Here is a 24,047-nt window from a genome sequence, read left to right as displayed (position 1 = left end):
CATATCACAGCATATGGTATTCCATATCTTCAGTACAAGTTCCTAAAATACGGATTACTTGGCCTCGCGGAGTGTTTTTGTGTTGGATATGAGTACTTTCTGCATTACACCCTTAAAAAGCTTGGGAAGATTTTATGACTGCAACTGTAATTACAAGGAACACAGATTTAGCCTAAGTGAATTTCCGAACAACTAGACAGGATATGAAACTTATTCGAAAGTAAAAAGAAATATAAAGGACCGTTAAGCACTAACCAATATTTTTCACAAGCGAATGGTGCAAGGTTTTTGATAATTGGCTGACAGAGTAAGTATAATTTTGTGTTGTCTGGAGACAGTCGTAGAGACAGAATGGTTTGTTGCTTGAGAAACGTATGGCTGTTGTAATACGCTTCGTACAAGAGTACTCAGTAGCTATGTACTGAAGGAATTTAATCAGGCTCTTAGCAACAAAATAAAATTTGCGCGTTTCCTTCTATCCTGCGCTAATTTTCTCATTTCTCACATCAGTTATAGCCAATATCCTCGATAAATTCCACTTACGCACTGCCATCTTTCTTTTCCACCATAAATTCACTCTTCTACTACTCACTGGAGTGAATAGCTTGGTCTGATTCTTAATAAACTGGTTTACATTTTCAGCTCTTCTTACTAGTAACACTTCGTTTCGAAACTTGTCTGTATTCCTAACGTCTCGTTTCTTCTTACATACTTCTCAAAGATCCACGTTTTGCTTCAACACAACGTAGTGTTTCACACTCATGGTGCATAAATTAAATCCCCAAATATAGTGTTTGGTATTTCATTCATTTATTTAATTTATGTTAGGCTGACATCTGTGTCATTGACAACAGAATAAGCCATGATATACCCAGAGCTCGCAACTTCCCTTGCATTGAAACTGTATATATTGGACTGTGAGTCTAACCTGGATCCTTGCCTTGAACGGACATTTCTCCTATCAGGTGAGCTGTCCAAGCGCATTTCCCTACCCAATTTCACAGAATCCATTCAGTCATCACCTTCCTATGTTCCAAAGTATTCGGAAGTTCTTCCCTTCAGAAAACTGTGATAGCAGATCTTCAGCCAGACATGGACAGATAAAATGATGGGAGGATTGGCCATGAAACACTACGTTCCGGTTTCTATTCCAGATCCATCACACAGTTTTAATCTGTTATACTTCATAGCAGCATACACGCTATCACACAATGGGAGATGGACCAAGTCATCCCTACGTCTGCAGGCAAATGGGGTGACGGAGGGGGGTGGGGTGGGGTGGGGGGGGGGCACTAAAAACAAGTGCCACTGTGTCTCCTCAGAACAGAAGCCTGGATCTGATGCTGTAGTAAGTTAAGTCGTGACTTGAAGACGGCCTATCGACTGACACTTGTTGTCTAGAAAAAATGCTTTTTTCACCAGCTCTTGGTGGTGCCACCGAGGCATTCTTGAACATTATGTGCTCGCTACACATTTTGCGAAGTTAGTTGGGGATTTAGAACCAGAACGACCTATCTACTACATTGACCATTCTGGCCTACTTACTTCACGACCGTCTTCGGAACCAATTTATTGTATGCAAACAACAGTGGAACTAATATCTTTAATAATTCCGGAAATAGGGTGTAGTGTACTGCCTTTTACATCATTTTGGCTCCCTCTGCAGTACTGTTGTGTTAAAAGACGTAACAGCGTTAAGTGCAGATACGTACTTCTGGCACCAAACAAAGGCCGTGTATTTTTAGACAGATGTCCAAATGGCGGGCAACCTATACGCTTATACACACATTGTCGAAATAACACTTGGAATGTTGTTAACAGCAGTGCTTACCCATTAATGTGCTACATGGAAGACATCAATCCGTTGTTAGTTTCATCATTCAAACCTTTGCTGTTACGCAGTCAACATGTTTTCCATAGGAAGAATAATTCATCTTTTGAAGAATCAAGAGGGTACTAAGGAAGAAGATTGAAGTTCATTTACCTTCCACAACGTGCTTTCATCATCAGCCAGTAAACGCTTTTGTAAGCTGTGGTAAGGTATTTTTCATTATCTTCAGTAAGTAACCCATTGTCGTATGATTAAAACTAGATATTTAAGTTGGGTGTACACAACTGCAACTTAAAGCAACTTGTTTATGCGTAATTTCTTAACTGAATTGCAGAAAATGACGGCCTTATTAACGAAAGCAGTTCGTGACAGCTGAAGATGCCGAAAAACTGTTCAACGCTGTCAGTGATTCAGATTTGGATTTGTCATCTGATGACTCCTTTGAGGATCCTAATCATCAGACAGCAACAAAGGACGAAAGTGATGACAGTGTGGTATATAGCTACAATTAGCAATGTTGACGAAACGGAATCGATAGGAGCTAAAAAGATAAAAATATAAATATTTATGGAGAAATAAACAATGCCTGTTGTATTATTAATGCTGAATTTTGCAATGTTGTACCACAGTATACAAGGGACTAATGCAAAGAATTTATAATTAGGAGTTTTCCTTCTTCAAAGAAACTAGCAATGCACAAGTACTTTTTAGCTTCGATTAATACTTACCTTACAAATTAAAAGATATTTATTTTGTAAATTTTGCAGCTTTATATTACGTTCCCTCGGTAAATTACGGTTTTAATTTTTTTATCACCGTACGACTTCTCTTCCATAAATCGTTAAACATTACGGCTGTGCCAAATATCAAGGGACAAATCATTTCTATTAGCAGTCCTAATGTAACCTTGGTAAGAAGGAATCAACCTGAACGAAATTTTAGGTCACGATGTTTCAAAAACTTACGAACTAAACATTCAAGAAGAATTTTGCAACTTTGATGCTACAGGCAAGCAGCTGTTATATGTCAGTTCGCTTTTACAAAAGACGACTAAGTGCAGTAATAGGACTTCTACAGGCTAGACCAGGAGAAACTTCACAAATAAACACTTTTTAAACAAAAATGGTCAAAAGGGACAGGTTTCTCAGTTCTTTCTTGCGGCATTGGAGTTGACTGAGTAATTCAGATGCAAGGTTTTGTTAAAAAGGAATGAGCGCATCATAATTCCTAGAGATCTTGCTAAATCAGGTACTGTGAAAGAAAGAATTAGAGCCCATATCAATAGCTTTCCAAAATCTCCCTCACATTATGCTATGAAGGATTCAGAGAAAGAGTACTTGTCTCATGAGTTCAGTCTTCCAAAGTATGTGCCAAAAGCAGCTGAAACTTGCGAAACTGATCACAGCACACTTGAAAACGAATCTCCTTATCGAACAATATTTAATACTGAATTTAACCTACCCTACCACATACCTAAAAATGACGTGTGTCATACAGGTGCCACAGAGAAATAAATTCACCGTTGAGAGCAGGATGCTCACATTGATCGGAAGTGTTCAGCTAGGGCTAGGAAGAAGACCGTAAATTTGGATGCTGCATTAAAAAAACAACCTATTTTGACGAATTTGAACTGGAGGCTGTCTACTACTGTACAAAGACAACTGCTAAGGCACTAGTTCTATCGACTAAGGCTCACTGTGTACAACCCAGTTGTGTACGATACAGCTTCAAGAGAAACTGCATGCTACATGTGCAGTGACGAAATTGTTTCGTGGTTATTTAACTTTTTAGAAACAAATGCAGATGACAAAGCGTGGAAATTCTTTTCCAATTCATGTGCACGGCAAAATACAAATGCAATTAACTCTGCTATGTTGCTGTATGGTGTGGAACATCTTGATATACCTATAATAAAACGTATGTTCTTTGAGCCAGGTCACTCACAAATGGAGTCTGGCTCAGTTCAAGCCTCAGTAGAGAGAAAGACAAAAGTGCTTTATATATCTGATCCACAGAATGTTTCACTGCCATTAGAATGTCAAATAGAAAAGACCATGTTATTGAAGTTCAGTACAAGGATGTAATGAATTGCCCAGAACTGCGACGCTGCAAAATAAAGAACAGAAAAGTTGATATTCATAGAAATAACGTCAACTAGTCTAAGGTATTTTGGTTTCTGTATCGAAAAGAAACCTTGGATCAGATTTATTTTAAATAAAGTAACAATACTTTGAAGAAATAAAAACTTTGAGGTTCGCCGATGACATTGTAATTCTGTCAGAGACAGCAAAGGACTTGGAAGAGCAGTTGAATGGAATGGACAGTGTCTTGAAAGGAGGATATAAGATGAACATCAACAAAAGCAAAACAAGGATAATGGAATGTAGTCTAATTAAGTCGGGTGATGCTGAGGGAATTAGATTAGGAAATGAGGCACTTAAAGTAGTAAAGGAGTTTTGCTATTTGGGGAGCAAAATAACTGATGATGGTCGAAGTAGAGAGGATATAAAATGTAGGCTGGCAATGGCAAGGAAAGCGTTTCTGAAGAAGAGAAATTTGTTAACATCCAGTATTGATTTAAGTGTCAGGAAGTCATTTCTGAAAGTATTTGTATGGAGTGTAGCCATGTATGAAAGTGAAACATGGACGATAAATAGTTTGGACAAGAAGAGAATAGAAGCTTTCGAAATGTGGTGCTACAGAAGAATGCTGAAGATTAGATGGGTAGATCACATAACTAATGAGGAAGTATTGAATAGGATTGGGGAGAAGAGAAGTTTGTGGCACAACTTGACCAGAAGAAGGGATCGGTTGGTAGGACATGTTCTGAGGCATCAAGGGATCACCAATTTAGTATTGGAGGGCAGCGTGGAGGGTAAAAATCGTAGAGGGAGACCAAGAGATGAATACACTAAGCAGATTCAGAAGGATGTAGGTTGCAGTAGGTACTGGGAGATGAAAAAGCTTGCACAGGATAGAGTAGCATGGAGAGCTGCATCAAACCAGTCTCAGGACTGAAGACCACAACAACAACAACAACAATACTTTAGAAAAATTCAAAGGATTGGAAATTTTCTGCAAAGCTAAAACGTGGTTGTAAGAATCTTTCACACTTCAGCCTTGGTATTCTTCTCCAGTTCCCATACAGAAAGAAAAGCTTAACGATCTTCCTGATCTTCGCAAAATGGAGGTACTACCAGAGCAGTATCGTCATTTTATAAGTCATTAATGGTAGATAGAACAGCTGGTGAAGAAACAGTAATGAATGTTTGCAGAATGAGCACTTGCACGCGAAAGGCAAAGGTCCCGATTTCGAGTCTCGCTCCGGCACACAGTTTTAATATGCCAGGACGTTTCAGTAATGAATGTTGATGACAATGACGACTAAACTATATTCAGCTCTCAATAAGTCTTTGTTACTGTTTCTTTGATACCATCACAAATAAATAGTATAATTACGTTGTGTTTCTCATATGTTTTGTCATTTCCTCATAGTGATAATTCTTTGAGTTTTTAAAGTCAAATGATGATAGATTTATGAAGTATGTAATTTCTGAATCACTGTAAAACGTTTCTAAATCTTTGAGACTCTCTGTTAGGAATTTTTAACGTAATCAGTCAAAACGTATTTTGTTTATGGGTGCATTCCATATTATTAAACAATAATATTAAATAATAATATTAATAATAAATAAATAATAATATTAAATAATAATCACATTAGATGTGATTTTTCCACAGACCCAATATGTTTAGAGTCAAAACGAAGTATCTACAACAGTGTCTATCTTCTTGTTACGTAGTACCTAACGCTTAAGTTGAAAAATTATTGAGTGAGTGTAAACATACTGTAACATCATTGCCAGCGTCGTGAACTTAGCTGATAACGATGATAATGTTTCCACTGTTGCAAAATTTATTTTTCCCTTATCTCAAATACAAATTTTATAGAAACGTCGTAATGACTCTAAGCTTCTGAGTCAAACCTCTGCAGACGCTGATGAATGGATGTAATGTGAACATACGGGGTGTTTAAAAAGTCTCTCCGCAGTATAATTATTAACCGCGTGTGCCGTATGCCGCAGATAATATACGGAAATGAAACTCAATGAAACACAAATTATTAATTTTCACATTAAATGTTGAAAGTGTCCCCTCTGTAGTTGAATACACAATTCAATTCGTATAATCATGTTTCCAAACACAAGCTGTAACATTTCTTCTGTAACAGAAGCAGTGAAAGTGAATATTGCAGTTTTCAATTCATCGATGGATTTTGGACGGTTTTTATGCACAGTTGCTTTCGCTACACCCCAGAAGAAAACGTCAGGTGGTGTTAGGTCAGGCGATCGTGGAGGCCAAAGTCTCTGTGAAATTATGCGATCACCAAAAATATCAGCAAGCAGTGACATTGAAACGCGAGCTGTATGCGCGGTTGCACCATCTTGCTGAAAATAACCGTTCAATATTTCACTTAACACAAGTTCTCCTATGAATGGTTACGTAATATCACTGCAGTATCGTTTTGCGTTTATTGTTTCGTTGAAAAATATGGGACCCACAATCCGACGTCTAGAAATTGCAATCCAAACTCCTATTTTCAGAGAATGAAGAGGTTCCTCATGAATACACAATGTATTTGCAGTACTCCACATACGAGAATTTTGCGAGTTCATGTACCTGGATAAATGAAACCACGCCACATCAGTGAAAAACGTTTCATCAAGAATATCCCTTCCATTTTGTTGAGCGACATTTTTGAACCATTGACATTAATGCAGTCTCTTGCCATGATCAGTATTCTTCAGTTCTTGCACGACTGTCACTTTGTATGGGAAAAGTTCTATTTTTTTCCTTACATCTGTGTTGGCTGTCTCGACACTAACGTCGATTTCCAGAGCGAGTTTTCTTACTGACTTGTTCGGACTCATGGACATTTTATCGGAAATATCGAGTAGTTTATTCTCAGACAAAACGCTAGGACGACCACTTCTCGGTGCATCCGTCACTGAACCCGTGCTTCGAAATTTGTTAATCAAATCTCGCGCAGTATCACAATTTGGGAGTGTTGCCACCGGGAAAACTGATTTAAATGTTTGACGAACTGAAACTGTGTATTTACCGCCAGCTTTGAACACTTGTTCGACTGAAAACACACGTTCTTCAATGGTTAGCATTTTAACAGTGACAAAAACGAAACAAACGAACAAAGGAACTTAACTTAAACGTTCATGTCAACACGTAACGACGCACACCAACGAAACTACTGACGCTGGCTGAAATGAACGAAACAGTGGAATGTTGGGAGAGTCCATTTGAAGGGAAATAACCCAGGCACATGAACAATCATACGCCACGCGCGGCTAACAATCATACGGCACTACGGAGAGACTTCTGAACACACCGTATATGAAGAATTCTCCATCTTAGAAAAGGAGCCTGGACACTCTTAGGTTCAAACACTGGACTCGTGATGAATGTGTAGATGCATGTAACACTCACCCTTGCGTCAGCTGCCAGCCTCTGAGTCATGGTATGCGATGCCCTCTTCTGCGTCGGTGGATGGTCGTGGCGAAGCATGCGGTACGTGTCTGGGAATCCCGGCACCTGCAATACACAGGACCACAGACTGAGTGACATACCACACGTCTCGTGGAGGAACATTACTAGGAATGGAATGGCACTGAATTAACACAGTTTCATTCGTGTCAGGAGAAAAGACACAGAAAGAAGGACAATTCGGTTTTACATGACCTGAATGTCATATCCACGCAAGGTAGAGTTTTATTTTTTATGGCAGACCACTTCCTATTCCTCAGTAGAAGAGGAAGTCGAGAAAGACGTGAGGTTGCGAGAAGGATGTGGCAAAGCACTGGCAGGCTTCAAGTTGAAACAGGTCAACTGGAGTATGCAACATTCCCTCGTATTGTTTGAAATCATTGGGAGAACCAAACACGACAAAGCTGTTACACCCAGTAGGCAGAGTGAGCCAAATTATTATGACAACTCTGCAGCGTGGGAGTGGATGCTGCATAGGAGAGGTGCGGGCAGTGACGCACTAGGCAAGGTGTACGAGGAGCGTCTATAAAAAAAACGGGACTGGTGCTGCCACAGACTATGTACGCTGGTGTCAAAGAGCTGTGAAGCGTAACGCCTTTCATTCGATGCCGAATTTCTGGTGTCTGTAAACAATTTAGAGTGACTGTGGTCTTCGTTTGTGTAAGAACTGTCATTTTGCTTTGTCGGAGGAACGAATTGTCGTGAAGTGACCACATGCAAAATAAGAGGGGTGGCGAAAGGATTGCCAATCTAGCCTGTAGGTAGAGGTCGGTAGATGGATGTCTCTATAAACAAATATTCTCAAGTGACTAACAAAGCGCCCAGGTGGCACCGATTGTGTTGCCAAATTTTGGCCCTTGACGTTTTATTAGTATGTGTTGCCATGTGGCGTCCCCCTGAACATATGCCATATGAGGATGCGATAATGGAGGGAAGAAAAAGCACAAACACCGTAACAAGTTCGGAGCCTTACAGACTTCGTCAAATAGTTTTGAACGGTCCCTAGTAGTTCCATTCTTTACACCGGAGCAAGAACTGCGACAGCGCTACCCTTCAAAGGGGTGCAATCACGTTTGATGGGATTGCAGGTCCATGTTGTCCTTGGCTGTCAGCAGAGTCAAATATTGTCAAGAATGTCATCCTGCTGCTCAATAGACAGCGAGAACTGTCGTTTTCGACAACGAAACTTGTGGGAATTAACGCCCCAAGTCAAGCTGTGGTTTCATTGCCGTCATTTATGCCACCCCCTCTGGCCTCTCGTGTCTATTCTGAGTAGTGGTGTGTCTCGGACACCCATAAGGAACTGTGTGATTTGTATGTTGGGCGTCGCTGTTCTGACCTCCATCGCAGAGGCGTCGACAGATGGCGTGAAATGTGGATAAGAGGGGATGGGACGACCGTTTCGTCGTGTGACACGTCCACGGTGGGCATGAGCTGAATTGTGGTGAAATTTGGTGCAAAATGGCGTCATTAACCCACGGTACAGCTCTGGATTTTTCTTCGCATGTGTCGACACCTTGGTGTTCCAAGCATCATCAAGCCTGAGTGTGGTCTCGCAGGGGTCACGCTTTTGCACCATCGCAGTGGAAGGCTGTAGACACCCTAGAGCCCAATTTCAAACTTCCGCATGGCAATTGGAGAAAATTAAGGGGTTTCAAAAACATGACCCTTTTATTGTGTTGCACAGCGTAGATTAAAAAATGAGACGCGAAAAGTAGAAGACGTGATTTACCACTGGCAGAGCAAAATAATTGCCGGTGTCAGAAGTAAAATGCAAGCTGGCAACAGCAAATAATGTTTTTCTGGCAGAAAAGTTTTTCTAACATTTCGCATAAATTTAAGTGTCAGTAAGTCTTTTCTGAAAGCATTTGTCCGCAGTGTAACGCATTGTGGAAGGTAATGTAACGAAGAAGAATAGAATGAAAGCTTTTGAAACGAGCTGCTACGGAAAAATGCGGCCTAATCGGATAACTGTTAAAGAGGTACTGAATAGAACATATAACAAAAGAAATGAATGGCACAATTAGACCAAAAGTAGATAGCGCTTGAAACTTCCTGGTAGATTAAAACTGTATGACGGACCGAGAGTCGAACTCAGAACCTTTGGGTTTCGAGGGTAATCGCTCTACCGACTTTTTATACTAATTTTTTGTACCTATTTCACTTCGGGGGCGTTTGCCCCAAACACTCATGCTGTTCGCAAAATTTGTCTAACCTACAAACAAAAACAATATCTAATGCCCCCGCCAAATTTACCCTAAAAACTAACTAAGACGCATTTTTGCTACCACTTCAGGCTCTGTCGGCGTACAAAAACGAAACATCCCTCCGATCGTTCTGTAAAAAATAGTGGGGGAAGAAAGGATATTGAGGAGACGTGGCTTAGCCTAGCCTAGGAGACGTTTCGAGACTGAAATTTAGACTCTTTAGCGGAGTGTACGCTGATACGAAACTTCATGGCAGATTAAAACTATGTGCTGGACCGAGACTCGAACTGAGGGCATTTGCCTTTCTCGAGCCGGTGCTGACACGTCCTCGCAGCTTTACATGCGCCTGTACCTCGTCTCCTACTTTCCAAACTTAGGGAGCGTGTAAGGCAGAACGAAGCTTGGATACAGTAAACAGGTTCAAGGGAACTGTTAGAGCTCAGTGTTTCATGTGAGTCCATGTGCCACAATGCAATGCGTGTCAATCCTACACACCGCTGAGAAAGGTATATGCCAAACATTTTTACTACAGATTTAAATTTTCACACAAATGCTTTCATCCAAAAACAAAAAAATCGTCGGAAGTTTCATCAGTATTGTAAGTATTTAGTGTTAAAATACATTGATTTGTTAATATCAACAATATTCAATCTGTGTTACGGATACCTTCGTGAGTATGGAAGACTTCTTTGGGGTTACCATGATATGTGCTAACTTCGGGCACCTGGGGTAATTTCTGCCAGTTGCCTGTCAAATCTAGTTTTTGGTGCTACCATCAGTTGGATTCATGGTTTAAGTACAAGTTTTCGAAAGCTGTTTATGTCGTGGATAAATATCTCTGATACCCTTTTTTTGTCACTTGTCTTTGTACACGAAAACTGACACGGAGTAATGCATTGTCAAAGTGTTGAAACAAACGTCTGCACAGATGAAACCTGATTTCGTAAACTTATGTCTCTTTAGTAGAACTGTTGTGTACGTATCTCTTAATATATACACACACACACACACAAAGAATATTTAAGCAACAGATAATGCGTGGATGAGTCCTCTGTTATGCCAGCATTACCTGGATCTCTGCCCCCACCCACTTTTACAAGGCCTTCCAAATCCTTGAACACCACACACTCCGCGTTGCCTTCTGCATCCGCCTTCCTTCCCCCACACGGCTCCTGTATGAACTGATCCCGTTCCTCCACCTCCTCCTGTTCCTCCAACATCTCCGCATCCTTTACATTGTCCGCAGGCTTGATCCCCCCCCACCCTCTGGTTTCCTCCTTCCTCTCCACCCCCCACCTGTTGCCGTGCCTCTGTCGCTGTCTCCCTCCCTCTCTCCACCTCCACACCCTCCATCTCCTTCATCAGGGCAATATCCAGCGCCTACCACTCCCGGATGACATCTACCCTTCCTTCCAACTGTAGCCTGGCCTTGTTCCTCCCCCTCTCCAGGGCCCCCTTTTTCCTCTCCCCTCCTTCTCCCAGAGCGGATTTTCCTCCTTCACCCCCCCACTGAGACCCTGCACCCCATACCTGCCTCTTTCCTTCCCACCTCCCTCCCTACCTGGCCCTCTTAGGCGTGCCCCCCACCCATCTCCCCCCTCTCTTCCCCACCCTCCCTTCTTCCGGTCACCCTCATCTCCTTGCGCCTGGCAGATCCTCTGTTTTGATCATCATCAGTGTGCCACGTCAGTGTTGTGTTTAGTGCTGTTTCTCCTGGGCGTCAAGAGGTGTAATTTTAATTGTGTACTGCCGTGAGGTTAGCTGTCAGTGTTTGTTATGTGCTACACCATCCATCGATACTTTTTATGCTCGGGTCATACTGTGCCTTGCGTTGTTTTAACTGTCGCAGTGTGTGGCTTTTTGTGTCGGCTACTTTTTTACAATTTTTTATCTCCATTTTACAGTCGCCCCCTTTTTTTGTCTATTGCCTTCCATGATGTTCCCCCTTTTTTACATCCATGTCCACCATATTCTCTCCTTTATATGTTTTTCACTGTCTTCTATTGTTTGTTCTATGTCTTTCGGTTGAAGAGCAGTGCATATGCTGCTGCCAGCCCACCCCGATGGGGAACTGAAATACAATAAAGAAAAAAAAAATTTGTATGAGTTAGTTCTCAGCTTGCCAGTGTGAGTTTTCAGGGCTACTTCGACCATGCTGAAAATACGTAAGAAAAGTGGGAGGGAGAGCCTATTATAATTAAAACAAAGTTGTTTTACAAAGGGCGTTAGAAGAGACTTAGAAAGGGAAATTATTGTTCTGCCAAGCCTCCGAAGGATACGCTGTACCCTGAACAACCCTGCTGTAGAAAATGAAAGAAATTTATACAGGAAAAATCGGTCATCCTTGCGTCCTTACTGCCGAGGTTTGTTAACTTTCGCATTACTACTCTTATTTGGAAATTTATGTAGTGAAATTTCGTGACATATTTTTTCAAGAACGAAAAAGATAGTTTTGACATTTTTTGAAATATCGTACTGAAGTGTAAATATATTCATATTCTTATGGTGTACTGTGTGTTAGTGAAGTCTTACGATAAAAAGAACTACATTTAGCTTATAGGTTATGAAGTTGTTCCAAAAAACTTTTTAATATACTGAATTATAAAATAATTTGTGTATTTAATTTCCTAATACAACACTTAGGCCAAGGCAATTAGTGAAAGTTACTGCTTTAGAGCTCAGATGGAAACCCAGTTCTAACCAAAGAAGGGAAAGCCGAAAGGTGGGTGGAGTATATAGGGGGTCTATACAAGGGCGACGTACTTGAGGACAATATTCTGGAAATGGAAGAGAATGTAGATGAAGACGAAATGGGAGATACAATACTGCGTGAAGAGTTTGACAGAGCACTGAAAGACCTGAGTCGAAACAAGGCCCCTGGAGTAGACAACATTCCTTTAGAAATACTAACGGCCTTGGGAGAACCAGTCCTGACAAAAGAGACAGGTATATGAGACAGGCGAAATACCCTCAGACTTCAAGAAGAATATAATAATTCCAATCCCAAAGAAAGCAGGTGTTGACAGATGGGAAAATTACCGAACAATCAGTTTAATAAGCCGCAGCTGCAAAATACTAACGCGAATTCTTTACCGACGAATGGAAAATCTAGTAGAAGCCAATCTTGGGGAAGATCAGTTTGGATTCCCTAGAAATATTGGACCATGTGAGGCAATACTGACCCTATGACTTATCTTAGAAGAAAGATTATGGAAAGGCGAACCTACGTTTCTAGTATTTGTAGACTTAGAGAAAGCTTTTGACAATGTTGACTGGAATACTCTCTTTCAAATTCTAAAGGTGGCCGGGGTAAAATACAGGGAGCGAAAGGCTATTTACAATTTGCACAGAAACCAGATGGCAGTCATAAGAGTCGACGGACATGAAAGGGAAGCAGTGGTTATTCAATCTGTATATTGAGCAAGCAGTAAAGGAAACAAAAGAAAAATCCGGAGTAGGTATTAAAATCCATGGAGAAGAAATAAAAACTTTGAGGTTCGCCAATGACATTGTAATTCTGTCAGAGACAGCAAAAGACTTGGAAGAGCAGTTGAACGGAATGGACAGTGTCTTGAAAGGAGGATATAAGATGAACATCAACAAAAGCAAAACGAGGATAATGGAATGTAGTCGAATTAAGTCGGGTGATGCTGAGGGAATTAGATTAGGAAATGAGACACTTAAAGTAGTAAAGGAGTTTTGCTATTTGGAGAGCAAAATAACTAATGATGGTCGAAGTAGAGAGGATATAAAATGTCGACTGGCAATGGCAAAGAAAGCGTTTCTGAAGAAGATAAATTTGTAAACATCGAGTATAGATTTAAGTGTCAGGAAGTCATTTCTGAAAGTATTTGTATGGAGTGTAGCCATGTATGGAAGTGAAACATGGACGATAAATAGTTTGGACAAGAAGTGAATAGAAGCTTTCGAAATGTGGTGCTACAGAAGAATACTGAAGATTAGATGGGTAGATCACATAACTAATGAGGAGGTATTGAACAGAATTGGGGAGAAGAGGAGTTTGTGGCATATCTTGACATGAAGAAGGGACCGGTTGGTAGGACATGTTCTGAGGCATCAAGGGATCACAAATTTAGCATTGGAGGGCAGCGTGGAGGGTAAAAATCGTAGAGGGAGACCAAGAGATGAATACATGAAGCAGATTTAGAAGGATGTAGGTCGCAGTAAGTACTGGGAGATGAAGAAGCTTGCACAGGATAGAGTAGCATGGAGAGCTGCATCAAACCAGTCTCAGGACTGAAGACCACAACAACAACAACCACAACAACTGCTTTATGATAGTGTTTGTTGAAGTGGCCGATGCTAACGCAAAAGAATGTAACTTTGTGTTTTTTAATATTTTGTTTTTGGTCGAAGCTACCCCATTTCCAAGGAAACTTCGACCTCTACTAACAATTTTATATAGCAAACAAAATGCATCCTGACACTTATCTTTCCAAATGATTGTGCGTAATATACGAAGGAGAATGGTCTATAATTTAATGACAAAGTTTCGTTTTCATCTTGACATTAAAATTCAGAAAAAACCTTAAAAAGTGGCTGAAGTTATCCCATTTTACGGCACGTAAAATTTAAAATACTCATACATTCAATATAATGTACTGTACTTTCTGAATGATCACAAATAACGAAAAATTTTAAATGTAAATTACGCATGTAGACACTATATATCCTGAATGATCTCAAATAACGAAAAATATTTCAGCCCGAGAGATCAGAATTGTCCTCTATCCAAGAATCCTTTTTGGTTACTCTGCCTGTCTTCCCAACAATGACATATTACAGATGGGGTCGTTATTTATTTGTACTGTTTGTTTCAAACGCCGACAACAATAGCAGCATCTGTGAACGTATGTTACTGATGGATGATTCTCATGAATATTATGCGCAAGTTCTTTTTGTTTACTCAAAGGTCTCACATCTCATTCTCTATACTTGGGAACTTATTTTCAGATGATCACTGTTGAATTTCTTTTTGTTGCTGCGGTAGTGGAAAACATACTTCAACTTTTGTTGTGAGTAGATAAATTCGTAATAAGTGGAAAATATAAAATCTCTGAAGCATGTGACAGTGGTGATAGTGTGGAACCAGTGACAGCGAAAAGTACGAGAAGATAAATTCCGCCAAAGGACATCTGTGGAATAGTTTTTAAGTTAAAACGTTTACAAGCAAGCCGAAATACCCGAGAAACGTGAAATACAGGTATTAAAAAGAATCTTACATTAAAAATGTGTGATCCACCTCTGCACCTCTCAGTTGTTTGCAAGCAAAGTCCGCAAATGATTCTACGAAACCATCCATCATTTGCAGACACTTGGTAACCAATCCCAGAGATTATGAAGAGAAGTCAGTCCAATTCTTCAGGAGCACAACAGAAAATTTAGATAAAAGTTTACACAAGATAAACAGTTCCTCAAATGCAACAAAAGTGGCACTAGAAAAATAGCAAGAGTTAGCGTTACTGGTTGCAAAAAAATAATCACCTTATACTGCAGACGAATCTCTTAACATTCTTGGTTGTTTGATTATAGCAGACAAAAGTTACGCAAATGTTCCGCTAAATTAATCAGAACAATTTTAGTATCTGACACAATTTCAGGCCGTAGAATTCATCGTATTGCACAAGATAAGGGACAAAAGTTTGCGATTCAGGTCGGTGGATCAGCGGGAGTATGTGGGAATGCTGAGCATCTTACATATGTATTTTGATATTAAAATAGATGTCATTGCTGACGAAATTATCACAACATATAATGGGAGAGGATATTTTTAAAATTCTTGATAATTTAGTAGGATTAAAATTAAATTTGTCGTGAGACTGGTGTGTAAGTTTGTTCACGGATGGTGCTGCTTCATTGACAGATAAAGAAAGCCGTCTTATTGCTCGTATTCCCGAAATTAACCACAAAGTTATTTCCCAACTTTTCAGTATACAAACAGAAAATTTGGCAGCGAAAAAAATAACTCCTGTATATATGTAACATTGAACATTGGTATAAAAGTGTCAATTTAACAAAGTCACAATCACGGAAATCATGTTTTTTCAAAAAAAAAAAGATGTATGAGGGGGTCGGAGCTCTACACACTCAAATTCTTTTTGTTCACCGAGGTTCTCTTGTTATTACAAGAATGCGTACTGATTCGTTTGTTTGAACTGAAAAATAAGGTAAAATGTTTCCTTGCAAAATTTACGTCCGATCTGGTTGTGCACTTTGAAGATGAAGGTAGATTTGCCAAATAGTTTGTTTGTCAGACCTATTCAACCCGTTTAACGAGCTCAATTCGCAACTATAAGATTTTGACAGAAATAAGTTGCTTTTAAATGTTTGTGAGAAAGAAAAGAGATTTACAAGAGTTATATTTTGAATTGATTCCATTATTAAAGGGAATATTGCAGTTTTTACAACTTTGTTGGGACACAGTGCACAGAATGAAGTTAGTATTTTGATGGATTTGTGGAAATAACTCAGGTTACTCTTTTTAAAATACTGTACTTTCCAGGAATTGAAAATACCGATAATACGCAGACATGTATTACAAATTTGTTTTACATCTATTCCTCTGCCCTTCCAGAAAAATTAAAAGAATGTGTTTTGAAAATGTCCATCAACACTTCACTGAAAAAAAGTCTAAAACATGCCTATTTGTGATTTCTAGTGTTACACACACAGAGAATACACTTGCACAATGCCATTTCACACACTGTTCATTCCCCTCTACTTACATGTGTAAGCAAGGTTTCTCTGCATTGACAACAATAGAAACGAAACAAAGAAACCGCTTGGGTCCGGAATCACCATTCATAGTCGCACTAACGAAGATTCAGCCACGAAGAGAGGAGCTGATATTCAAAATCGAGCTCAGGCAGTTTATTCATTGGTTAGAGACATAATATATCACATATTTTTTATGTGTATGTACTATCTGTCTCTTAGTTTCTGTATTTATTTTATGCATTTATAATACTAACCTCCATTTTGTAGTATTTAATAAACAATAAATTTTATAACGTATTTTAGATATGCTTGTGTAAAATTTGAATTAAAAATAACTCTAGGGCTAGGCCTAGGGATACAGGCTGGAATGGAAAATTGTTTTTCGTGGTATGCTGAGAAAAAAGGTTAAATACCACTGGTGTAGATATTTCATTAACATAGCTAATACAAACTGGAAATGAAATTATGTAATCTATCAGATAAACAACTTAATCATATTTGCCTGTAAACCACATTGCAGTTGTCAGTTTCACAACATCTACAATTTTATGCAGGTTTTCGTTGTCATAGTACACTCAGAATTAGACCACTATGGAGGTGCCTGAAATGTCGGTTTTATCCAGTGATGATTGCTTTATAAGCTGACGCACCGCCGTACGTTTGTGTTAACTCACTGGGTGCAGAACACTACACACTTACATCACTTTCATATAATTAGATAATTATATTAATGTTATAAAAACACGTCTTTGGCTAGGAAACCAGTACATGTAAGGCGAGTTAAACTACGATAGATGAAAAGTATCGGTCACATTAACTGACATGAAACACGAGACACTAGAGATAAAAAGCCTTTTGAAAGCTATATTATATTTTGCAATGCAGGCCGCTGAAGATGGGCGCGTGCGTCCAATGTTAGTTCAACAGTAAATAAACAAAAAAGGGCACACTACTGGGCGCACAAAGTCAACATATACATTCAAATAATACACTCAAGTAAAAATTGCGGGAACAACTAAAATAACATGTTTTGCGGTATATACTTGGCATCATTTTAGATTTCAGTCTCAGATTCTGTTTACTCATAAACTAATAATTCCTTGCCAAATGTAATTCCATAACTTGAAAGGCACGGGCTACGGCGAATGAAATTGAAGAGAAAGTAAAAATATCCCCATCCCTTTAACCTAAGCCGTAGGAATAAAATTCCAACTACGGTAGGAAAATCTGCAGGTAATATACTATACTGGTTGAAAGGAAAACTTTGATAAAATAATAATTATCATTCGTGGAGACTGTAGTGTATACTTTGGAGTGACTACCACTAGAACATAGCGGTGATATTATGTCTACTCCTGAAATAAACTTAAGTATCAACATAAGAGGATATAGAACAGATGCTTATTACCTAAAATGCAGGATAACTAACATCGGTGGTGTAAGGAAGCAACAAGATGCAGAAATAGGGAGCGCTCTTGAACAATATAAGCGACTTGCATGTTTCATTAGCCTGGAGCTCACGGTTTCTCAGGATATGCTTTTGGAGAACAGCATATGGCGGAAATGAAAAATGCAGAGAGATTAAATCGGAAAACAATAAACAAGAACGAACTCAAACGTGAGGACTGTCGAAACGGGACAGATAAATAAACAAATAAAAAAAGAAACTGAAACATTTAACTTGGAGCAGTTGAGAGAATAAATCTTTGTACGTCCTCCACCGACGGAGAAAGTGACTGACGACATATCGAAAGATAGTCCAGTTGGCAATAGGAGGAAAGGGACTGAGAAAACAATGAAGAGAGATAAAGTATGTACAGACCATGAGAAATGGCAAGATTGACATCCCACACCACAGAAAAGTCAAAGACAACATCAAGTAAATCAAAATGCTAATAGAGGAAAAAGAAAGAAATGTTCATTCACGATTATATAAAGCGTTTTTAATTCTCCCTGAGAATATTTATGTCTTGTAGAAACCTGTATCTGAAGATGAACCAAAACTGTAAATGGTGTATGTGCCACGCCTTCGGTTGCGGATTTCTATTCATATCACACTCTGTACTTCGTCACATACATATCCAAGGAGTTTTTAGTATGGAGTCAAATACACGAGATTATTTAGAATTTTTTAGCAACCGATTACTAACATTCACTATTCTTAAACGTTTTAGTGGATTTCTAAGAGTCGTCGAGACTGTGTATTCATATTAAGTGCTGATGTATGCAATTGCGATTACTCCAGCCTCACACTTTTTTGATAATTAATTATGTGTTGTGAGTAACACGTGTCTGCCACATAATGTCATTATTACTAATCGCTCGCAAAATTCACGTCCGACTGTGTAAGAAATAGTAACTAAGAGTACCATTGTTCTACAGCACCGCCACATACGTCACTCACGAACGCACAATATTTTCGAAAGTGAATGCTCGTTTTCGAAGGTTTATGGCTACGGGACTGGTAATTATTATAAATCCCTTTTAAATAACTGAAGTGGCTAGTTATTTCGAAAAAAGAAGAATGCAGACTGCTATTGTTCTCCGTCTACTGGAACTGAACTGCCACACGCGCAGGCCTCCTTTTAGTTCACGTTTCTCACGGAAGATGTCAGGTCTGTACAAGGAACTAACATGTTACTCTCTAGCTGCGGGAGATGGCAGCACAGTGCCACACTACTTTTGTTGTTTAGATTGACGTAAGAATATTTGATACATGTAAATTAGATTTGTTATAACAATTCGTTGCAAGAGACATCAAATATTATTGATTACGTTCGAAAAAAGTTAGAACGGACGGAGAGACAATAAACTCTCCATGGCATTATCTGCATCATTAATAATCATTATCATAGAACTGTTAGACCTGTACTCGTTAATAAACAGTACATTGGCCTCCGGATCTCAGTTGCGTCCTTATTGTTTAATTATGTCTTTTCTGAAGAGAGCATCGAACAGACACCCGTGTGGACGACGTGCAATAAGCATTCATGACGAAGAGAACCAACTGAAACATTTGGAAGAAAATGAACCGACAGGTCCGTATGGAATACCAAATCGGTTTTTCGAAGAGTACTCGTGGATATTGGCCCCTTATCTAGCTTTACTTTATTGCCAATCTCTCGCCCAGCGTAAGGTCCCAACCATCCGGAAAAAACAGCGGAGGTGACTTCTGTACATAAGAAGGGTAAAATAACGACCTGTAAAATTACAGACCATTATCCCTAACATCGATATGTTGCAGAATCCTTGAAAATATTCTCAGTTCGAATACAGCAGATTTTCACGAGACCGAAAAGCTTATGACCACGAATTAACATGGTTTTAGAAAGTAGCACTTTGCGAAACTCGGCTTGCTGTTTTGTCGCATGATATACTGCAAACTATGGATGAAGGGTAAGAGCCAGATTCCATATGTCTAGATTTCCGCAAAACATTTCTCACGATGCCCCATTGCTGAGTGTTAATAGAGGTGCGGGCATACGTAAATGATGTGGCGCTTAGCGTAGAAGCATATCTGAGGTTGTTTGCTGATGACGCCGTGATGTACGGGAATTTGTAGAAGTTGAGTGACTGTAGGAGGATACAAGACGGAAAAATGGTTCAAATGGCTCTGAGCACTATGGGACTTAACTTCTGAGGTCATCAGTCGCCTAGAACTTAGAACTACTTAAACCTAACTAAACTAAGGACATGACACACATCCATGTCCGAGGCAGGATTCGAACCTGCGACTGTAGTGGTCGCGCGGTTCCAGACTGTAGCATACAAGCATCCCTGGAGGGAAGGGGAAGTTCTTTTTGAGGAACGCGTTGAGAAAATCATAGATTCGGTATTTGAAGTTGACTGCAGAACGATTCCACTACCATCAACATACATTTCGCGTAAGGACTACGACGATAATATGGAAGAGGTTTAGGGCTCATACAGAGGCATAATCGACAGTCGCATTTCCCTCGCTATATTTGTGATTTGAAGAGGACAGGAATTTTCTATTAGCGGTACAGGTTACCTTCGGCTCTCACTTTACGCTGGCTTCCGGATTATGTATAGAGACGTAGATTTAGATGTACAGCTGCTGACAACAGAGATTTAAATTGAACTGCGGGGTTGATTCAAGCATCTTGTTATTTCAAAGTAATCCTGCAACGGTTAATTAACACTATTCCTTTTTACTTCTTATGAAGACGTGATTTCCTTTCGGCATGGTCTAAAGCTACTCTCGTCATCGGCTGCAACTCGATCCGGGTGTACATAACTTATTCCTATTTAGAAAGAGCACTCCAACTCAGCTTATTCATGTGTTGACTTAACAGATCAGTCGTGGTTTAAAGCATGCTCCCACGCAAATCACACAGAATGGTTAGAGGAGGGTGTGGCTGTAAGTGAAGGATGACCTTTCTTGCTTGGAGCTTGCCCTCTTCATGTCCCCCACGACGCTTTCCATATATGTTTTAATTGCCTTTCGAAACATGTCCACACAGCCATCTCAGCACAGGAAATGGTGTGTTACAGTTTGTTTTTGACAATTAAGCGTACACATTAGTTTAATTCATACCCAGATAAGAAGTTAAGGGCGTTCTTCTTCAAATAATTTGACAGCGTGCAGGAACTCCCCACTTGTACTAATCCCAAGAAATGTCTCAGTTTACTCAATGAGTCCTCAGAGGATGGTATAAGAGGCTTGCAGTATTACTGGCCGTGCTTTTCCATGTGAGTTTTGCGGAGATTAAGACAATCCACCCTTGAATTTTCTTAGTGAGTCGTCGTGTATGATTTTTTTCTGCCTGTTTTGCCGAGAAGCTCTCTAAGTCGATGCCCTCACAGTAGCAATATCAACGCCGTCGGGTTCACCGTAAAGTGAGATTACACTTCCTGTGATTCTAAGCTATGACGCTAGAAGCTATATTCTTCGGAGTAACGTTCAAAAAGGATACTGTTATGTTGTATTTACTTATTAAACAGCGTAAAACGATAATATTAACACAACTGATAATGATTTAACTGAAAACTATCTGTTTCCTGAGAGCACGGTCTTACGACAGAACTAGATCGGAAGGCATCCTGTCGGCGACTGACGACTATAGCGGAAATCCTCTACATCGTACTTACACTCGTGATATTTCGTACCCGCTCGTACATTTTCCTTACCGTAAATATTAATATTCATTTATTCATTATAATAATCGATTTCTGTCTTTATAATGTTGTTGTAAGAAAGTACTTATGAACTGCAGGGTTCTCCTAACATCTGCACAGTTAAAATCAGCTTTTAGTAGAAGCAAGATTACTTGCTTTGCTCTAGATTAATTGTGCTTTCCCAACGTACCTCGCTGTTGACGCAACGGGCATTTTCGTGTCTTGCTTCAGCGTCTAGCGTCACCGCCCACTGCTGACACCATATGGCCTAGAGGCTCCTTCAGCCAGCGTGGGAACTGGACTCTTATTCCAGGCTTCGTGTGTTCTACAGCACGCTGCATGATATCTGCAGAGGCGATACAGAATTGTAAAACTGGAAAATAAATAAAATCTGCTATGACCTTAGGGGTACCTTACGAGCGGTGGATGTAAACAGTCCACGGCGTGGTCATGTATTTACACCGGTGGTCTTCATGATGTTTTCGATCTGCTCCTTAAAGCGCGTAAGAGAGGCTTCATGACTTCTACTTCCAGAGCACAGTTAGTGGGGAAGCCTGGTATCACTCAAGCGCAACCACATCAGTTGTTAAGAGATGATGGTTGTCTCCATGCTATTTAGATGCACTTCCTTGAGAACTGCAAATTCCTCCCACTTAATGTTCAAGACATACCTCAACACTTTGGTGGAAGCGGTCAAGGTTTTTGATAACGCAGCAGCAGTGCGTCCAAATTTCACAGCCATACAGAAGCGTGGAAATCACAACAGCCCTGTGCACCATGAGTTTTATACGCAGCTTTAGGATTTTGTTCGTGAAGATTCCGTCCATTAACCACCCGAATGCTGCGTGAAGAGACCCAATTCTTTTAGCAACATCCTGTTCGCTGGTGCACCGTTCACACGAAATGTTTCCAAGATATGAAAAGTGAACAGCTTGCTCCAGTGTTGTGTCCAAATTGAGAGAGTTAATCCTTGGCAGATTGTACTAGTGCCTTCTTTTATTTTTTTGCATTGATGGTAAGACGAAAGCGATCACACGCAGTTTCAGAACAGTAGGTCGACTGTTGTAATCCTGCAGATATTAACCAGAAAATACTGTGTCATCACCGTACTGCACCTGTGTCACCGCGGTAACCTGGTAATGTCTGTGTGAACGCATTCTGGCCACACTGAAGAAGCCTCCACCAAAACGAAACTTAAATCTCCCTGCCTTGGTTGATCGCAGATGATTCGTACAGCATGGCAGCCATGTGCAGTGAACAAACTGTTGGAGCGATCACACGGTTTTGCTTCAACTCTGAGTGACTCGGAACAAATCCGATGCAGGGACGCCTTGAAGATCCTGCCTGACATACCATCACGGAGAGCATGAACCAATTCCCACATACCGTTCATGACATCCAAAGTGTCTCAGTACCTTCCACATGGCAGATCTAGCTACTCAATCAAATGCTTTTACCAGGTCGTAGAAAACTAAATATAGAGGCTTCTGTTGCTCTGTGCAGTTTTCCTTGAGTTATCCAATACAGGAAATCATACATGTTGCGCCTCTGGAGGTCCCGTAACCGCAATGAGATTTAGGCGGAATCGTCTCTGAAGTAATTTGGAGTCAGTTTAATAAAATTTGTGCGAGAATTTTACCTGCAGTTCACAATAGCGATATATCTCGGTAGTTCCAACATGCACTGCGATCGTCTTTATTGAAGATAATGATGAATTGTGTTTTCCAAATTAAGAGTATGAGGGTAAAAAGTCTAAACTGGAAGGGTATTCCTCCGCTCTGCATCAGTTCCTAAGGAATGATATGAGAACCGAGAGCGGTTCTTTGTCTTAGTTCATTTTGTGGTTTGGTAAAGTCTCTTTATGTGAGTAGAATTTCCATCCATGGTTGTTTGGGTCGCTGAGGGACTTTACAAAGAAAGTCTTCAGCAACATGGGAGTCACGATTTAGAAGCGCAGATAAATGTTCGTTCCAACTCTCTAAGGTTTTCTGATTATTAGTTAAAGAATTAGATGTGGAAAAAATACTGTGACTTTTTAAGGAGTGGTCTAAAGTTAAGCTGAAGGACAGAATATCTCAGTACCAGCATTAAAATTGAAATTTTACTCTTATGGAGCGTAATCTGTATACATTTTCCCTTTCCCGACTACCCAGCAACTACAGAGGAAAAATGCTATTATGTCATCCGTGATGTGTAATTTATTTCGTATCCATTATTTTCAAAAAATGGAAAAAAGTTGTACAATGTTACTCCAGTTGACTATACAAGAAGCTATAACTTAGCATGGTTCGAGGGATGGAATCGTTGTTTACAGGGCTTTAAAAATGTAATTATTGCTCCGTGTTACAAGCCATATAGTCTGCTATGCGGGTGGCAACAGTAAAACCGTATCCAAACATTCATAGCGCTTTTGAGACTGTATGGTCGAAGATAATGTCTAGTTAGTAATCTGAGGCAAAGGGAATTATAATTAACGAGTATTACAGTATGTAATTAATACTTCGTTTTAGGTATTTTCATGTATTAGATTAAGGTTCTGCTTGTATTTCGTAATTTCTGTTTGATGTATTCGT

At 39.8% G+C, this 24,047-nt stretch overlaps 1 protein-coding gene across 2 annotated transcripts in view; it reads right to left on the bottom strand.

Moving 5' to 3' along the window:
* Positions 1–24,047, bottom strand: part of LOC124804929 (neuroendocrine convertase 1-like) — a 499,313-nt gene that overhangs the window by 204,859 nt on the left and 270,407 nt on the right. For both annotated transcript variants that reach the window (XM_047265304.1, XM_047265305.1), the window contains exon 3: positions 7,334–7,438. In XM_047265304.1, the coding sequence (XP_047121260.1) occupies positions 7,334–7,438 (105 nt within the window). The remainder of the gene's footprint in view (positions 1–7,333; positions 7,439–24,047) is intronic.

Source organism: Schistocerca piceifrons, chromosome 7 (genome assembly GCF_021461385.2).
Source record: "Schistocerca piceifrons isolate TAMUIC-IGC-003096 chromosome 7, iqSchPice1.1, whole genome shotgun sequence".
Taxonomy (NCBI): domain Eukaryota; kingdom Metazoa; phylum Arthropoda; class Insecta; order Orthoptera; family Acrididae; genus Schistocerca; species Schistocerca piceifrons.
The sequence above is the reverse complement of the archived record's forward strand: the minus strand, read 5'-3'. Positions and strand labels throughout refer to the sequence as shown.